Source organism: Thamnophis sirtalis, unplaced genomic scaffold, assembly GCF_051295495.1.
Source record: "Thamnophis sirtalis isolate CommonGarterSnake01/CBP01778 unplaced genomic scaffold, rThaSir2_p1.2 scaffold_3, whole genome shotgun sequence".
Classification (NCBI taxonomy): Eukaryota; Metazoa; Chordata; class Lepidosauria; order Squamata; family Natricidae; genus Thamnophis; species Thamnophis sirtalis.
In genome coordinates this window covers 88,859,632-88,874,829 of record NW_028261383.1, presented here as the reverse complement: position 1 = coordinate 88,874,829, position 15,198 = coordinate 88,859,632, and the positions used below count along the sequence as shown (strand labels likewise).

General features: G+C 40.0%; 1 protein-coding gene across 1 annotated transcript in view; it reads left to right on the top strand.

The window, feature by feature from the left end:
* Window positions 1-15,073, top strand: part of TCOF1 (treacle ribosome biogenesis factor 1) — a 49,438-nt gene extending 34,365 nt beyond the window's left edge. Inside the window, exons 15-19 of the mRNA XM_087709448.1 lie at window positions 324-477; window positions 4,254-4,703; window positions 10,345-10,415; window positions 12,492-12,525; window positions 14,828-15,073. Coding sequence (XP_087565574.1) covers window positions 324-477; window positions 4,254-4,703; window positions 10,345-10,415; window positions 12,492-12,521 — 705 coding nt within the window. The 3' untranslated portion in view covers window positions 12,522-12,525; window positions 14,828-15,073. The remainder of the gene's footprint in view (window positions 1-323; window positions 478-4,253; window positions 4,704-10,344; window positions 10,416-12,491; window positions 12,526-14,827) is intronic.
* The last annotated feature ends 125 nt before the right edge of the window (window positions 15,074-15,198 follow it).

The following is a 15,198-nucleotide window of genomic DNA, read 5'->3' as shown; positions in this document are numbered from 1 at the left end:
GGCTGTTTTTCGTGCTTCAGGGAATCCTTGTGAAGCCTCCAGAGGCACAGGGGAGGCTGTTTTTGCCCTCCCTGGGCTCCTAGAAAGCCTCTGGAGCCTGGGGAAGGTGAAAAATGGGTCCATCGCACACCAAAAGCCCGGGCAGGGGGGTCAGATGCATAGCATTATGAGTGTGGGCACGACCCCCCTGCACTCCCCTCTCTTTTGGCACGCAATGTGGAAAAGGTTAGCCATCACTGGATTGGGATATATCACTCTGGAAACTGCCCTTGCTGTTAATCACATGTTCATAAATTATTTCTCTCTCTTTTCTTCACTCCTAGTCTCTCTTAACAGCAAGCCCTCTGGTCTCCAAACAGGGTTCTGTCAGTGCTCAAGCAAAGTCATCTGGGATGCCAGCTCCTGCTGACAGAGCATCATCAACTGACAGCTCTTCAAGTGATAGCGATGATGGGGAAACTCTCACACCAAAAAAAGGTGGGCTTTGAAGGAACTGTTGGTACAGAAGTCTAAAAGGAAAGCACTTTTTAGGGAGTCTATGACAATTCGCCACAACCAACTCGCTTCAGGACGAGAGTTGCACTAATATTAAAGAAATAGTGGGATGGAATTATTAAAGGAAAGGATGCAAAAGGAGGGACGGAATGAAATGTGAATGGCAAAAATAGGGAAAAAATTAAATAGAATTGTTAAATTGTCCTACAGCGAGTTGGCCGCAGCAAGTTGACTGTGGCAAGTTGTCCCATTTCCCTTTTTAGGAATTCAGGAACTTATCTTTATAGTCCCCACCCTCGAACACATTCATTTTCCAGAGGCAACTGGACTCTTAAATCTCCCTTTTTTTTCCAAAGCCAAGTTTATACACTTATTTCAACTGGGTGAATATTTTCTGGATCCAGAAAGGATCCTGTTACATTTGTTTTTCACGAAATCTCACTACGTTTTGAAGGATTCTCTGCTATTTGTCCTATGCAGAGACATTTAATGATTGGGTTACAGTTGAAAATGTGTGGTCTTATTATGGGCTTAATTATTCTTTCTAAATGAAGATAAATTTTCTCTAATTGTCCAGCTTGGCTTATTATTATTATTATTGATGTATTATTATTTATTGGTATCCCACCTTTATTATTTTCACAAATAACTCATAGTGGCACAACTATTGAACACTTTCCTCTTCCTATTTTCCCCACAACAACCACCACCCTGTGAGGTGAGTTGGGCTGAAAGAGAGTGGTTTGGCCAAAGTCACCTAGCTGGCTTTCATGGATGGGGAGGCAGGTCTCATGATCTGCTTTCTAGCCTGGTGCCTTCATCACTAGACCAGACTGTCTAGTGGCAGACTGGAGAATGTTTAATTCTTAATGTAATGCAACTTTTTTTTTCATATTGTTAAAGACTAAATTTTAAGCCAAAATTCTGAGGTAAAAGCTCTTTTGTTGTGCAGGAGAAAGTTGCCCTAATAAAATGTATTTTTCTTTTAATTGGACAGATCAGAATAGAAATACATCTAGCTAGGTATAACTGTAAAACAGTTCTGTAAATTAGGAAATATCTGTTTAAAAAATTAATTAGGCCAAGCCTTTCCCCCAGCTTTTCTTCCAAATGTGTGTCATCTGCAACTTCTGGAATTCCCAAGTGGCCTTAACAAGGTCTTTAGATTGTTTTCCTTGAACAGAGCTTAGAACCTTGCTGGCTGAGGAATTCTGGGAATTGAAGTCTACACATCTTAAAGCTGCCAAGGATGAAAAATATTGTCCTAAAAAAACTTCTTCGGTTGCTCAATACTGTTCTTTATTGCTGAATTTATTTAATACAATATTGTGCTTCGATGGTGTTGTGTGAGGCAATTGTGTTAGAACTATATTCCTTATAGTCCAAATCAATTGGCAAGGTTCCAAGTTGCATAAGATCGAGATCCAAAAGATGTCCCATATCTGCACTAAAATGTCTAATGTGGGCAACCTCCACCCAGTCAATAAACAACTTGGGGGCTTGACCATGGGGTGATGAGGGTGAGTTAGGTGTGTGATGCGGTGGAGTTAAATTTGGGGACATTGAGGGGTGTTTAGTTTTACTACTCAAATTACTGTTAACCTGCTAAAAATCTAATGCATCTATTTTGAGCCTCTGATCTTTTTCTTTAATGCCTAGTGCTCAAAATCACCAATTTGCCACCCAGTATTGGTGCAGCCATTTATGGACAGGAAGTTCTGGAAAAACTAATCCAGGGGACCTGCATTCCTCCATGGGGCACAAACTATCCATCCCTGATCTAATTCCATGATGGGTATCCTAAATGATGGTGTAGGATGTAGTCCAAATTCATTTGGTCATCCCTATTTAGAGTCAATAGATGTGTTCTATGTGTGTGTGTGTAGTGTATATAAATTATATACAGAGAGAGAGGGAGAGAGAGAATGGTTGTGTGTGTGTATTTATGTCTATTTATGTACACACACACACACCAGCCTGAACAAAAAGCTTTAAATGGTTCATCACAACCCTAATATTTAAAATGAGGATTTTGGTTCTGCTGACCATATCATTCATTCATGTCTGGAGAAAAGGAAAAAGTCTATTCTTCAGACAAATGATTAAAATAAAGGCCTGCTGACAACATCACTGAAAGTCTTTGGGTGCTGTGTATTGGATAGCAGTAGATATTAACCTTAGAAACACACCAAATTCTTTTTCTATTGTGTGCTCAAAGAAGGCCTGAAGAGAATAAGATTTTACAGATTAGTCCCAGGAGTGCTGGCAGATAGAATAGTTATGATATTTATATATCAGGTTTCTCTTTCCTTTTCTGCTGGCTTCTTAAATTATTCCCTAGCTTGTAAATAGAGGTGGCTGTAAAAGTTTGACCAAAAAAAAAATACCCCTCTCACAATCCAAGTATCTATTTTATGTGAAGAGACAAAGATCAAGGGGCTGTCTAAAAGTGTTGTTGAACTGGGTCCCTTTTTGGTTTTCTGGCAGAACTGGGGAAACATGTTAATGCTGAGTTGAATTCTGTCCTGGTTCTGGGACTGTTCGACTTATCAGCAGTAAAGAGTCTTGTGGAAGCTTAAAAGCTAATCATCAAAAGGCTAACAATTTGAAGCATGAAGCACAACATATACTTTTACATGTGATATACTTTGAACATGTGCATAATTACCCTACAGAAATCTTCTGTTTAAGATAACCTTGACTTGATTCCCTCTTGGGAAAAAAAGCTAATATCAGATCCCATACTTCCCAGCCGTTAGCCAGATTGCCTAGTAATTGTAAGACAAACATATCTGAAGAGCGTGGAGTGATAAAATGGCATTTAAAATAATTGTACGACGAGAAGATAGAATGTGCTCTACATGGGGCTGTCTTGAAGTGCATTCGGCGACTGCAGTTAGTCCAGAATGCAGCCGCGCGAGTGATAGTGGGCGCACCGCGGTTCGCCCACATAACACCCATCCTCCGCGAGCTGCACTGGCTACCTGTCAATTTCCGGGTGCGCTTCAGGGTATTACTTACCATCTTTAAAGCCCTCCATGGTAGTGGATCTGGGTACTTGAGAGACCGCCTCCTGCCGATTACCTCCCTCCGACCAATTAGATCACACAGATTGGGCCTCCTCCGAATCCCATCCGCCAGTCAATGCCGACTGGCGACTACGCGAAGAAGAGCCTTTTCAGTAGCAGCTCCGACCCTGTGGAACGACCTCCCCGTTGAGATTTGCACCCTCACCACCGTCCAGACCTTCCGCACCGCCCTCAAGACCTGGCTATCCCGTCAGGCCTGGGGATAAGTTTCTAATTCACCCCGCCCGAGTGTTGAATGCTGAATGAAAGTTGTGTTTTTTACTGTTTATTTTAGTCACATACTGTTTTTGTTTTATATTGCACTTCCCCTTTCCCTACGAATGTAAGCCGCCCTGAGTCCCCTCAGGGAAAAGGGCGGCCTATAAATCCCAATAAATACAAATACAAATCTTGTATCTGAGAATTTCCTGGAGCAAGCACAAACGGGAATATAGCCATGACCGAATAAACTTGTGGGTTGAAGCATGCTCAGTCAGCAGCTAGAAAGCAGCAAAGCACAGGGAAGCAAAAAAGCTTTTATAGCTTATGCCAGTTCTTTAAGTAACATTTATTCATATTACATCATGGGTTTTGATGCTGAGTTGGAATGATTTACCCACAAATTAGCAGGTTTTTTTATAATGATCTGGTTCTTAATAGTTGCTAAATTGTAAACATTTCTTTCTACAGAGATCACTTCGTTGCCTTCTTCTGGAAAGGAAGCAGCAGCTGCTAGGGGAAAGGAGGCAAAGAAACAGGGCCTGAAGAGCACCAGCTCCAAGAAAGCTGCAGCAAAGGCTCAGAGCAATGGCCAAGCCCAAGAGACCTCTGCCGTACAGTTGCCAGAATCACTTGCCCCATTGTTCAAAGCTCCCCTTGGGAACAAAGAAAAGGACACGGAACAAGGAAACCCAGAAGGTGCCCAGGCAAAGTCCAAGACCTCGAAAAATGTAAAGAAAGAGAAGCCATCCAAGAAACGGAAACTGACAGATGGGGATACTGGCCCTTCAAAGGGCAAGAAGCGAAAAATGCAGAGCGCGGAAGAGTTAAAGTTAAAAAAGAAGAAAAAGAAAGCCAAGTCTTCAGACAGCATCAAATCAACAAAGAAAAAAGACAGCAAAGAAAAGAAGTCTGATAAAAGTGAGAACGCCATCCCTATCCCATGTGGGCATATCAAAGCTGGGTGCTAATTAATGTTCCTGGTCCTTCCCCCCCCCCCCCAATTATTTAATGCATTCTGCTGCCCCCATGTGGTAAAGAGACATTGTTTACCAATTGTTACCAATTCTTTTGTGTTGGTAAAGGGAGTAATATGTGGGGAAAGGTTTATTCAGTATATGCAACCTTAGCACTCTGATGTCCCCCCTCCTTACATGTGTGTAAAGAAACTATCCTAACATACTTCTTTTCTAAAGAAAAGTGAAATGGGTAGGCAAGAAGGCTTTTCGGAAGATATATTTAGGTCTGTTCTTTAACACTCTTCTGCTTCCTGTTTTTTTTTTCCCAGCAGCTTCTTCCTTCCTCGTTGTATGGGCTTGTTCTGCTTTAACTACTTCCCCTTTTCTATGATGCTCCCAGTCCTTTTATGAGCCCAATAATCGAATAGAACACAACAGAATAGAATAGGAACTGGAATGGACCTTGGAGGTCTTCTAGTCCAGCCCCTTGCTCAAGTAGGAGAACCTATACCATTTCAGACAAGAGACTATCTAGTCTCTTTAAAAACCTCCAGTGATGGAGCACCTATGATTTCTGAAGCAAGCTGTTCTACTGGTTAATTGTCCTCACTGTTGGGAAGTTTTTCCTTCATTCCAGATTGCTTCTCTCTTTGATTAGTTTCCAACAATTGTTTCTTGTCCTGCCCTCTGGTGCTTTGGAGAATAATTTTACCCCCTCTTCTTTGTGGCAGCCCCTCAAATACTGGACTACTGCTATCATGTCACCTCTTAATTCTTTTCTTTAGATTAGACAGACCCAAAACCTGCAGCCATTCTTCATATGGTTTAGTTTCCAGGTCATTGATCATCTTAGTCACTCTTCTCTGAACTTTTTCCAAAGTCTGAACATCTTTTTTCTATATGGTGACCAAAATTGGTTGCAGTATTCCAGGTATGGTCTTACCGGGATTTTATTCAGTGGCACTAATACTTCACATGATGTTGACTCTATGCCTCTGTTTATACAACCCAGGATTATATTATTTTTTTTGGCTACTGCTGCACATTGCTGGCTCGTATTCAGGTGATCATCTGAACTGATTCCCAGTTATTTGATCCCACTGTGATCCTTCCTTTTTTTGTTCTTCTGTCCAGGGTTGGTCCAAAACATTTGGATGCACCAACTTAATAGTTTTCCTTAAATTGTGATGTAACTCTTACCTACTTTGTGTTTGCTCTGTAATGTCCCTTATTTTTATCATAGGCCCTTTTGTGTGAGCAGGTGTCTTCAAGTCAATTCAACTAGTTGACCTAGTTCAGGGGTGTCAAACTGAAGGCCCGGAGGCAGGATCCAGCCCACAGGATAGTTAGATCTGGCCTAGATCTAACTACGGGGCTTCCCTGGAAACGGGGAAGGACCAGCCCGCAGTGCCTCTGCCAGCAAAAACGGAGCTCAGGGAGGCAGTACAAGGCCAACCCAGATTCTGTTTTTGGCCACAATGGCCTCCTGCAGTCATCTGCCAGTGAAAATGGAGGCCCAGGGAGACCGCATGCTTTGTTTTCACTAGCAAAGGGCTGCAGGAGGCCGTCGCGGTTGAAAAATGAACCTTGATGAGTGACATCAAGCTGGCCACGCCTACCCTGATCACGCCCCTGACAGGTATTTAAAAACAGATATTTAACCTGCTCTGCTATATGATTACTCATGATTTCTTTCTGATTATCTGGTAAGAACAGATGGAGGAGGCTGAACAGTCTAGGTAGGAGACGTTTTAGGAAATGGCTTCCTTTGCCACATGGCTTTAAAACTGAAATGGAGGCAACTTTCCCAGCTCAGGAATATGCTTACAGTTTTCACAAAGAGAGCTGAAAAGGATGCTTTAGCTTCAAAATCTGATGAGTGGTCATATTCAGCAGTACCTGTATACATTGTGAATATCGGTACAGATGAGTCAATCTTAAGAAGGCTGCATTTAGAGAGCCGCTGTAAGCACTAGGAGAGAGAGGTGCTGGGGCACTATTAATTTTGCTATTCAAAAAAAGCAGCTCCAGCCAATTCAGTCATTCCTGATGAGGCATTTGAGTTGCCTGCCGGTTTCTCAAACTTAAATGGTCACAGGTTTCCGCTAGGAAAGGGAGAACAAGAAAGAAAGAGGCTCTTGTATGGAGACTCGGATTTTACTGATCTTGATATAAGTCACCCTCTTTACTGAGGGGGGGAAAAACCCATTTATTTCCGTACTCTGCTTCACTTGACTAATCTATACAAAATAGGCTGTAATGCTATAAAAAAGTACACATAAAAAAGTGGGGTGGAAATTTTTTGTCATGTTAAAAAAAAAAAACAGATATTATGTTCTGTGTACATATTTGTCCTCTTTTAGATTTCCTGGTTTTTATCCTATTTTTGCCAGGGTCTCCTGTGAATCTGAGTAAACAGGTAGACTATATTAATATCGGTATAAGCATATAAAAAGACCAAGTGCAGAAATAGTGTTGACATTTGACATAAATGACAGATTTCATTTACTATACTTCAGAAACAAAATAACCCAACCTACAAATAATTGCTATCTTAAATTCAGTAACTATTTTACTCTTTTTGCAATTGGCAGCATGTCTTTAATGTTGTTGTGTAAGAATTCTGGCCTATTCATCCATGGTATATTGCTCTTTCCATAATCCTACACAACGTTTCCCTGGGTTTTAGATCTAGAGTTTGCCTTGACCATTCCAAAATATTGAATTTGCCCTCCTTCATCCATTTTGTTGTAAACTTCCTTGTAAGTTTGTACCTTTGAGACCATTGCTTTGATTTATGAATTTCAGCTTCAGCTAATTGATGGCACATCATCCAGGTCCTGAGACAGAAAAACATTTGCCAACACATGGCATTATCTCCATACTTAATAGCTAATACAAGATTCTTTGTCCAAACTAACATCACTGTGTCTTTCAAGAAGACTCCAGTCTAAATCAACAGTCTTCGTTTCCCCTATCAGCGAATTCTCCAGAAAAACTCACTGATAGTAACAGTCAGAATATATCTGTAGAATTGGGAACCGAATCATGAGTTAATAATGTTATTTTCCTCTCCAGAGTTCCTTGTTTTTAGTCCCCTGCCACTGTCTCTATAAGCCTATCTTGCTTTTGGAGGCTTTCATCTTTATTGTCTGTAACAGGATTTATAAAATCTCACCATCAATTAGAGAGGAGAAAGGAGCACATTTTATGGCAATCATAGCAACCAGCCTTTGACCACGCTGGCAAGGACTTTAGGGAGCTAGGTTTAACATATTCAGAGGATGACAGTTTAGGAAATGGTGAATTAGGATTTTTATTCAGGGTTTCAGAAAATCATACCATCTCTTCTATTTGAAGACACTCCAGAACGAGTGTATAATACATAATGAACTCAACTACAAATACATTGTTAAATCAGATTATAGATGCTGAAAATATTAAATTTTCAGAGGAATGCCATCTTATTTCCATAAATGGAGCAATCTTGTCTCCTAGGAAGAAAAGCCAGGGAGCTGCAAATGATCAGCTGTCTTGTTTATGTGTCCAGATAGTGAAGCAGATTTGGTTTCACTCTGGATACGCTTTAGAATGGTGTTACGCTTGAGTTTTAACGATTCTCTTAACCAAGTTCAAAGTTGAACAACTATGATGGTGTAGATTATTATTATTGGGATTTGCTGTGCATGACCCGTCAAAACCGCGGTCCACTAAAGCGCGCCCGATTAAAGCACGTGCGTGACGTCATCAGCAGCGCGACAAATACGACCGCAGAGAAAAAAGGGCGCTTTAAAAAGCGCTTTTAAAGCAAGCCGATTCACATAAAGGTAAGGGTTAGGGTTAGGTTAAGGGTTAGGGTTAGGTTTAGGGTTACGTTAAGCATTAGGGTTAGGTTAAGGGTTAGCGTTAGGGTTAGGGTTAGGTTTGGGGGGGGTTAGGGTAAGGTTTTCGCGTTAATTTTAAGTTTACCGCTCACAGCGTGCTGTTTTCGTCGCGCTGTGATGACGTCATGTACGCGCTTTCATCGAGCGCGCTTTAGTCTACCGCGGTTTTGTGGTGGAACCTTGCTGTGTGGTGCCATGTATGTGAAGCTTGAACATTAACATGGTACAAGCCAACCTTAAGAGTTATCTTTGTGCCCAAGAAAGACTTGGGAATTATCCTCCTAGGAATTCATAGAAAATAACAGCACATGGCTGCAGATAAATTTACAAATGTGCCCATCTGTTCAGGAAAAAAAGAGGAGGTGTGTTGGATGGTGGGGGTAATAGCATTGTAGTAACAAAAGGGAATGAGAAGGAGCATTAACACCAATTAGCCTCCTAGTAAATGGCTATTTTATAACCCCAATCCCCCAGAGCAGCTGTTCTTGTGACATTATCCCAGATATGCTGTTAATATTCCAAATATGCCTGAATTGAAAGTTTGCAGTGTGAAATGAAACGGGGTGACAAGCATAAAAATAAACTGCCCAGTGCTTGTCCCTGCCAACTAACAACCACAATGGAGCCCAAAATTTATGTTGTTCAGTGCGAAATTTGTTGAGTGAGAGTTTTGCCTCATTTTACGACATTTCTTGCCACAGTTGTTAAGTGAATCACTGCAGTTGTTAAATTAGTAACATGGTTGTTAAGTGAACCTGGCTTCCCCATTGGTTTTGTTGTCAGAGGGTCGCAAAAGGTGATCACATGACCCCAGGACACTGCAACTGGCATAAATATGAGTCAATTGCAAGCATCTGAAATTTGATTGTGTGACTATGGGGATGCTGCAGTGGTCGTAAGTGTGAAAAATAATAAATCACTCTTTTCAGTGCCGTTGTAACTTCGAACAATCATTAAGCAAACTGTTGTAAGTTGAGGACTACCTGCATTAAAATTTCTTGTGGGCTGACTTCAATTGCTTAATCCTGTCTAATTTTTCTGCCTTCACCGGACTTCCTTATTCTATCACCTCTTTTGCTATCCTAGTTAGTGAGAAAATAAATACCTGAGACCTCATGCCTGGATTAGATTAGCAACAACACATTGAAACCTCTTTTTAATGGTCCATTTGAGGAGAGGGTTTTGAAGTACATTACTGAGGCAGTTTATAGGCAAATGGTATAAATTGCGCTCTAATGATTAAATGAAGGAAAATTAATTTAACTGTGTCATCTGGAATATTCACTTGCAATGCATTTATCCCTTATTGGGGTGGGGGAAGGATCTGTGGATGGTAAATTGATCCATTGCCCTTGGAATCTGCTAAATCCAGATTTGTTCAAATCACGGTATCTTTGCATATAATTTTAGCAAAAAAACCCATCCAATTGCAATAAATAGGAGATTCTGGTGCAAATATGGATGTTTGTAGAAAAAAACTGTCTTAGCACTAGATTTTTGTAGTACAACTTTGGCATTCATTCACAATATGCAGCTCCTTGACATGTTGTAGTAATCATTTCCTTAAATGGCATTGGAATCCAAGAAATAAAGTATCTTGGGGAATTTGGGACAACTGGCACTTAAAATCATTCAAAGTTGGGAATGTGCTTTTATGTGACCCCAAAACATTTTTTTAAAAGATGCAATCTGAATTGTTTACTGTTAAATGTCTTACAGAGAAAAAGAAGAGCAAAAATGTGGAAAGACTTGATGCAGATGGGTCACAGAAGAAAAAGAAGAAAAAGAAGGTAGGAAATAATATTCTTGTTTTCAATTTTCTATGAAGATTCTCAGTTATCCAGGTCATGGTTGTCCCAAAGGTGCTTTTTCATGAGACAACTAGACTTGCTGGTTTTTCTTTGAACACATTTCCGCTTCTCATCCAAGAAGCTTCTTCAACTCTGACTGGATGGTGGAGAATGGAAGGATTTATATTCCTTGCAGACAGCTGGTCATTTGCATTCTTTTAGAGAGTCATTGAGGCCACTTGGTGGTTTATCTATGTTCTCAGGATCACCTGAGTGGTGCAAATTGGTATAGAGCAGGGGTTTCAAACTCTCAGCTATGGGCTGGATGAATCATGCGCTGGCCACACCCACCCCTATTTTAGTGAAGTGGGAAAGTCGCCATATGTCACATGACGACACGAGTTTTGACACCTGGTATAGAACCTTCTTGGAACTGTTGAAAGGATCGTGTTGTAAACTGGAGCAGATGGTGTCATGTCCCTCCCCTTCTGTTGAGGGAGCGCTGTTCAATTTTGACACAGATGGCCTCTTTGACCCCTCTTTCAAACCAGTGGTCCTCTCTGTCAGAAATGTGGACTTTGCTGTCTACAAAAGAGTAACCTTTGTCTTTTAAATGAAGATGGACTGCTGAATTGTGTCCTGGTTGCTTTGTTCTCCTATGTTGTGCCATGCGTTTATGAAGTGGTTGTTTTGTTTCCCCAATGTACAGATCTGTTCACTGAAAAAAGTTTTCAAAGAAAAAACACCTTTGAGATTTGTTTTGAACTGTTTTGTATGATATATGTATCTGGTACAAATTAAACTTTTCTTATCAACCAGTACAACAAGGGACGCTAAGTGGCTAAGACACTGAGCTTGTCGATCAGAAAGGTTGGCAGAATCCCTAGCGCCGCGTAACGGAGTGAGCTCCCATTTCTTGTCCCAGCCTCTGCCAACCTATAAATTCGAAAGCATGTAAAAATGCAAGTAGAAAAATAGGAACCACCTTTGGTGGGAAGGTAACAGCATTCTGTGTGCCTTCAGCCTTTAGTCATGCCGGCCACATGACCACGGAGATGTCTTCGGACAGCGCTGGCTCTTCGGCTTTGAAACAGAGATGAGCACTGCCTCCTAGAGTCGGGAACAACTAGCACATATGTGCGAGGGGAACCTTTACCTATCCACCAGTACAGTATTGAGTGTGCAGAGGGGAAATCACCCCACCATTAATTGGTTTCGTTACAATCCTGAACAGGTACAGATTGAATGGGTCAGTAGACTTTGAGCAACTGGTCTCATTGTTTTGTATTCATCTGACTCAGGTATATATTTAGTTAGTGAGTATATAGAGCTATTCTTAGACTCATGACATTATTTTTTTTTATGTTCAAAAACTCTTTTCAGAGCACAGGTATACAATTTGAGACCACATGTGGCCACCAGAAAATCCCCTAGGTTGATTGTTATTAATGTGATGGAAGAGAAAAACTATTAAATGGGAGAGGAATTTTCTTACGCACTTCTGCACAAAAGTCGTGTTTCTAGGAGACTCCTTTGGGGAAGAGGTGCTTTAGCCTAAGTAGTGGATTGGGTAATACATCAGAGGTGGGATACTGAAAAACATCTCTCATTTCGAAATTCAGACAATGCCATAAATAACTCTCTTAATATAAACTAAAAGGCTTGCTTCCTCTAGTGTTAAGTATTGGAAGGGATTAAACCCAACCAAAAAGGAAGTGACAGATTTTATTGTTTTTATTATTTTAGAGGCCAAGGATTCTTCAGTATGAAATGTTCCATCTATTCTTTTGCACGCATGTTGAATAGGGCAGATTACGCTTGTTTAGTTTGCTTTGCTTAGCTTTTACCTCTCCTCCGGAACATATTTACTTAAAGGATAGTCTTTATCTTTCCCCAGAAATGTATCTTTTTTTCAACACAAATGAAAACCAAACTGAGCTTTTTTCCACTGAAAAATTGAGAAGTCTCTATGTGTTTTTCTCCCCAACATAATCTGTATTTCTTAGCACATGATGATCCCTCTGTGTTATGTGTGAAAAGAACAAATTGAAATCATTTGCTTTGTGATTCTTGTAGAAAACGGATAGCCTTCCAGAAGAGGCATGAACATGTAAGTATGCTGAGCCATCCCTGCAAATTATATGTTAAATGAGCAGTTCTTAATCTATTGCCATCATCCTTGATCCTTTCCTGTGCTCAGATGGAACAGGAGGAGATGTAGGTATGTCAGGAAGGTATCAGACATAGAAAGGCAATAAGGTGACTCTGAGTTCAAAGTGGGTGAATGGGAAAGAACCTTTTTTTCCTTCTAGAATTTAACAGTGATTTTCACTTGTCTGCCGGCAGTGCTTAGAAGAGAACAAATAGAAATAAAACTCTTGCTGAGTAATTTTTCAAGTTGTAATAAAGTCAGCAGAATAATGGAGGTCTTCTAGTTCAACTCCCTGCTCAAGCAAGAAACCCTATATCTGTAACCCTATAGACAAATGGTTGTCCAATTTCTTTTTAAAAATCTCCAGTGCTGGAACACCCACAACTTCTGAAGACAAATCGTTCCACTGATTAATTGTTCAAACTGTCAGGAAATTTCTCTTCAGTTCTAGTTTGCTTCTCTCCTTGCTTAGTTTCCATTCATTATTTCTTGTCCTGCCTTCAGGTGCCTTGAAGAATAGGTTGACCCACTGGGCTTTTTGGTGGCAGCTCTTTAGATATTGGAACACCGATCATATCACTTTTAGTCCTTGTGAAATGTGGGAATGCATTTAATGTATGGTGGAAGGGCTATGGATGCAGTGAAAGGGGCAAAGAAAAAGTAAGATGAGGTCAAGATTTGGATTTTTTAATAGTCTGTTTTAGGACGTACACAAATGTTTTCTGTTTTTTTCCCCCACCTGTAAATATCAAGGAACTGCATAACTAAAATTTGTGGACACAATCAAGGGGGGTTCTGGGAGAGAAACAAAGGGATTGGGGTCCATCTCCTGGAGATATATTCAAAATTAAGCAAGATGGGCTTCATTAATATTTTGATGAGAAATCATAGAAATCCCATGGCAATTACAATAATAGAGTATCCAAGTAGGTGCTAGTGAATGTGGAGTTTGGTCCCTATTAATATACAGTACCTTACTCTGCCAGTTTTAGTGGAGGGTGTGGTTTTTTCCTTGATAGTTCCTTGATTAAGGGTTTTGTTTCCTGCTTGATTGTTTACCCAGTGTTTAATCCCTGCTTATCTGGATATTGCCTGCTGCGGAGAGGCTGTGTTCTTATATTTTTGTTAGGGTTTTTTATTGCCTCCTTTGAATGGTGTGTAAATTAGGTTTATTTCTGGGTGACTGTTCATGGTTGATTTGTGTGAGTGCCAGACTTCCAGGAATTCTCTAGCATTTTTCAACTTGACTAAACCTAGGATGCTCAGAGTTTCCCAGTTGAAACTATGGTTGAGTCTGTCTATGTTTTGTGATATTAATAAGTTTTCATTGTGTCTTCTGACTGCTAGTTGGTGTTCATGGATGTACTCTGCTATTATTCTGCCTGCCTGACTGCCCTACATAATGTGACTATTGTATTTAAGATGTTTTGGAGGGCTTTAGCTGGTTTGTGTTGGCCAAACTGGGCAGTCATCCAGGAAAAAAAAGTCCAAAAAAAGGCAGCGTCTAACTTTCTTTTTCATTCCCCAAAGATTGTGTCATGTATATGAAACCACCTTGATTGAAAGGAGAAGCAGCAATGGCAAATTGTGATGTTGTCAGGAAATCTGCATGACTAATTATATGGAGTTGGGCTGGGGCTGATCTCAGTTTTACCTTGTCTTTATTAGTTATGTTTACTAATGTATGGTTGTAATGTAGTAGAGTTGCAATTAATTTAATCAATGTCTTAGCATTGTAGACCTCCTGTTTACATTAGATATTTATAAATTAGATCTCTTCCTAGTCAGCTGACCTCCAGATATTTTTGACTTCTAATGCCCCATTAATGCCCAACTTTGATTCCATACATGAAGGGCATTGAGCTGTTGTAGGTTGTGTTACAGAAATTCTCTGTACTCTGATCACCATAGCTTTGAACTTGAGAACCTACTGATTTCATCAAGTTCTGCTTCTTGTTATTTTTAGGGTTTTTTAAAAAGGTTTTCCGGTACTTTCCATTTTAGGTAACTTCAATCAGAGATGAAAAAGAGAAATTTTCTTTTCTGGATTTGCTGAATATCCAACTCTATTTGAAACACTTCTTTTAATTACCTTTTTTTTTAGAAGACCTGTCAAACTCATTTCAGGGCAAAATGATTGCCAGAATCTAAAGTAGAGCAATTAAGAGTTTTTAAAAGAATTTCAAGAACACTATTTATTTTCTCTCACCTCCCCACCACAGTGCTTTTCCTAATTTTATCTTTTGTCTCCTCTCTGCAGTGGCTTTATCATTCAACCTGAAGAATGGAAGTACGTTAATTAGAAAATAATTATTCATTTATATTTTTAAACAACAAAACCAAATGTCAGAGATTGAATTTAATTTATAACTATTTTTACTGATGACTTTTAAAGCTAAGAAACTGTGAGCTTCAAGTAACCGGGATATGGGCTTGATAGAAGAATTCAGTTTGTATCATTAAATGAAATGATCTGGATGTCTGAAGAGGTTGCTCAGAAGAGTCATGTGCAAAGACAAAAAGTTGGCTTTGTTTACTGAATTTTTTTTACATTGCTGTTTCTCCTTCGTTTCTTCTCTTCCTCGACACTTAAGAGTTATATTTTTAAAGGAACACCCTCATCCCTTCCCT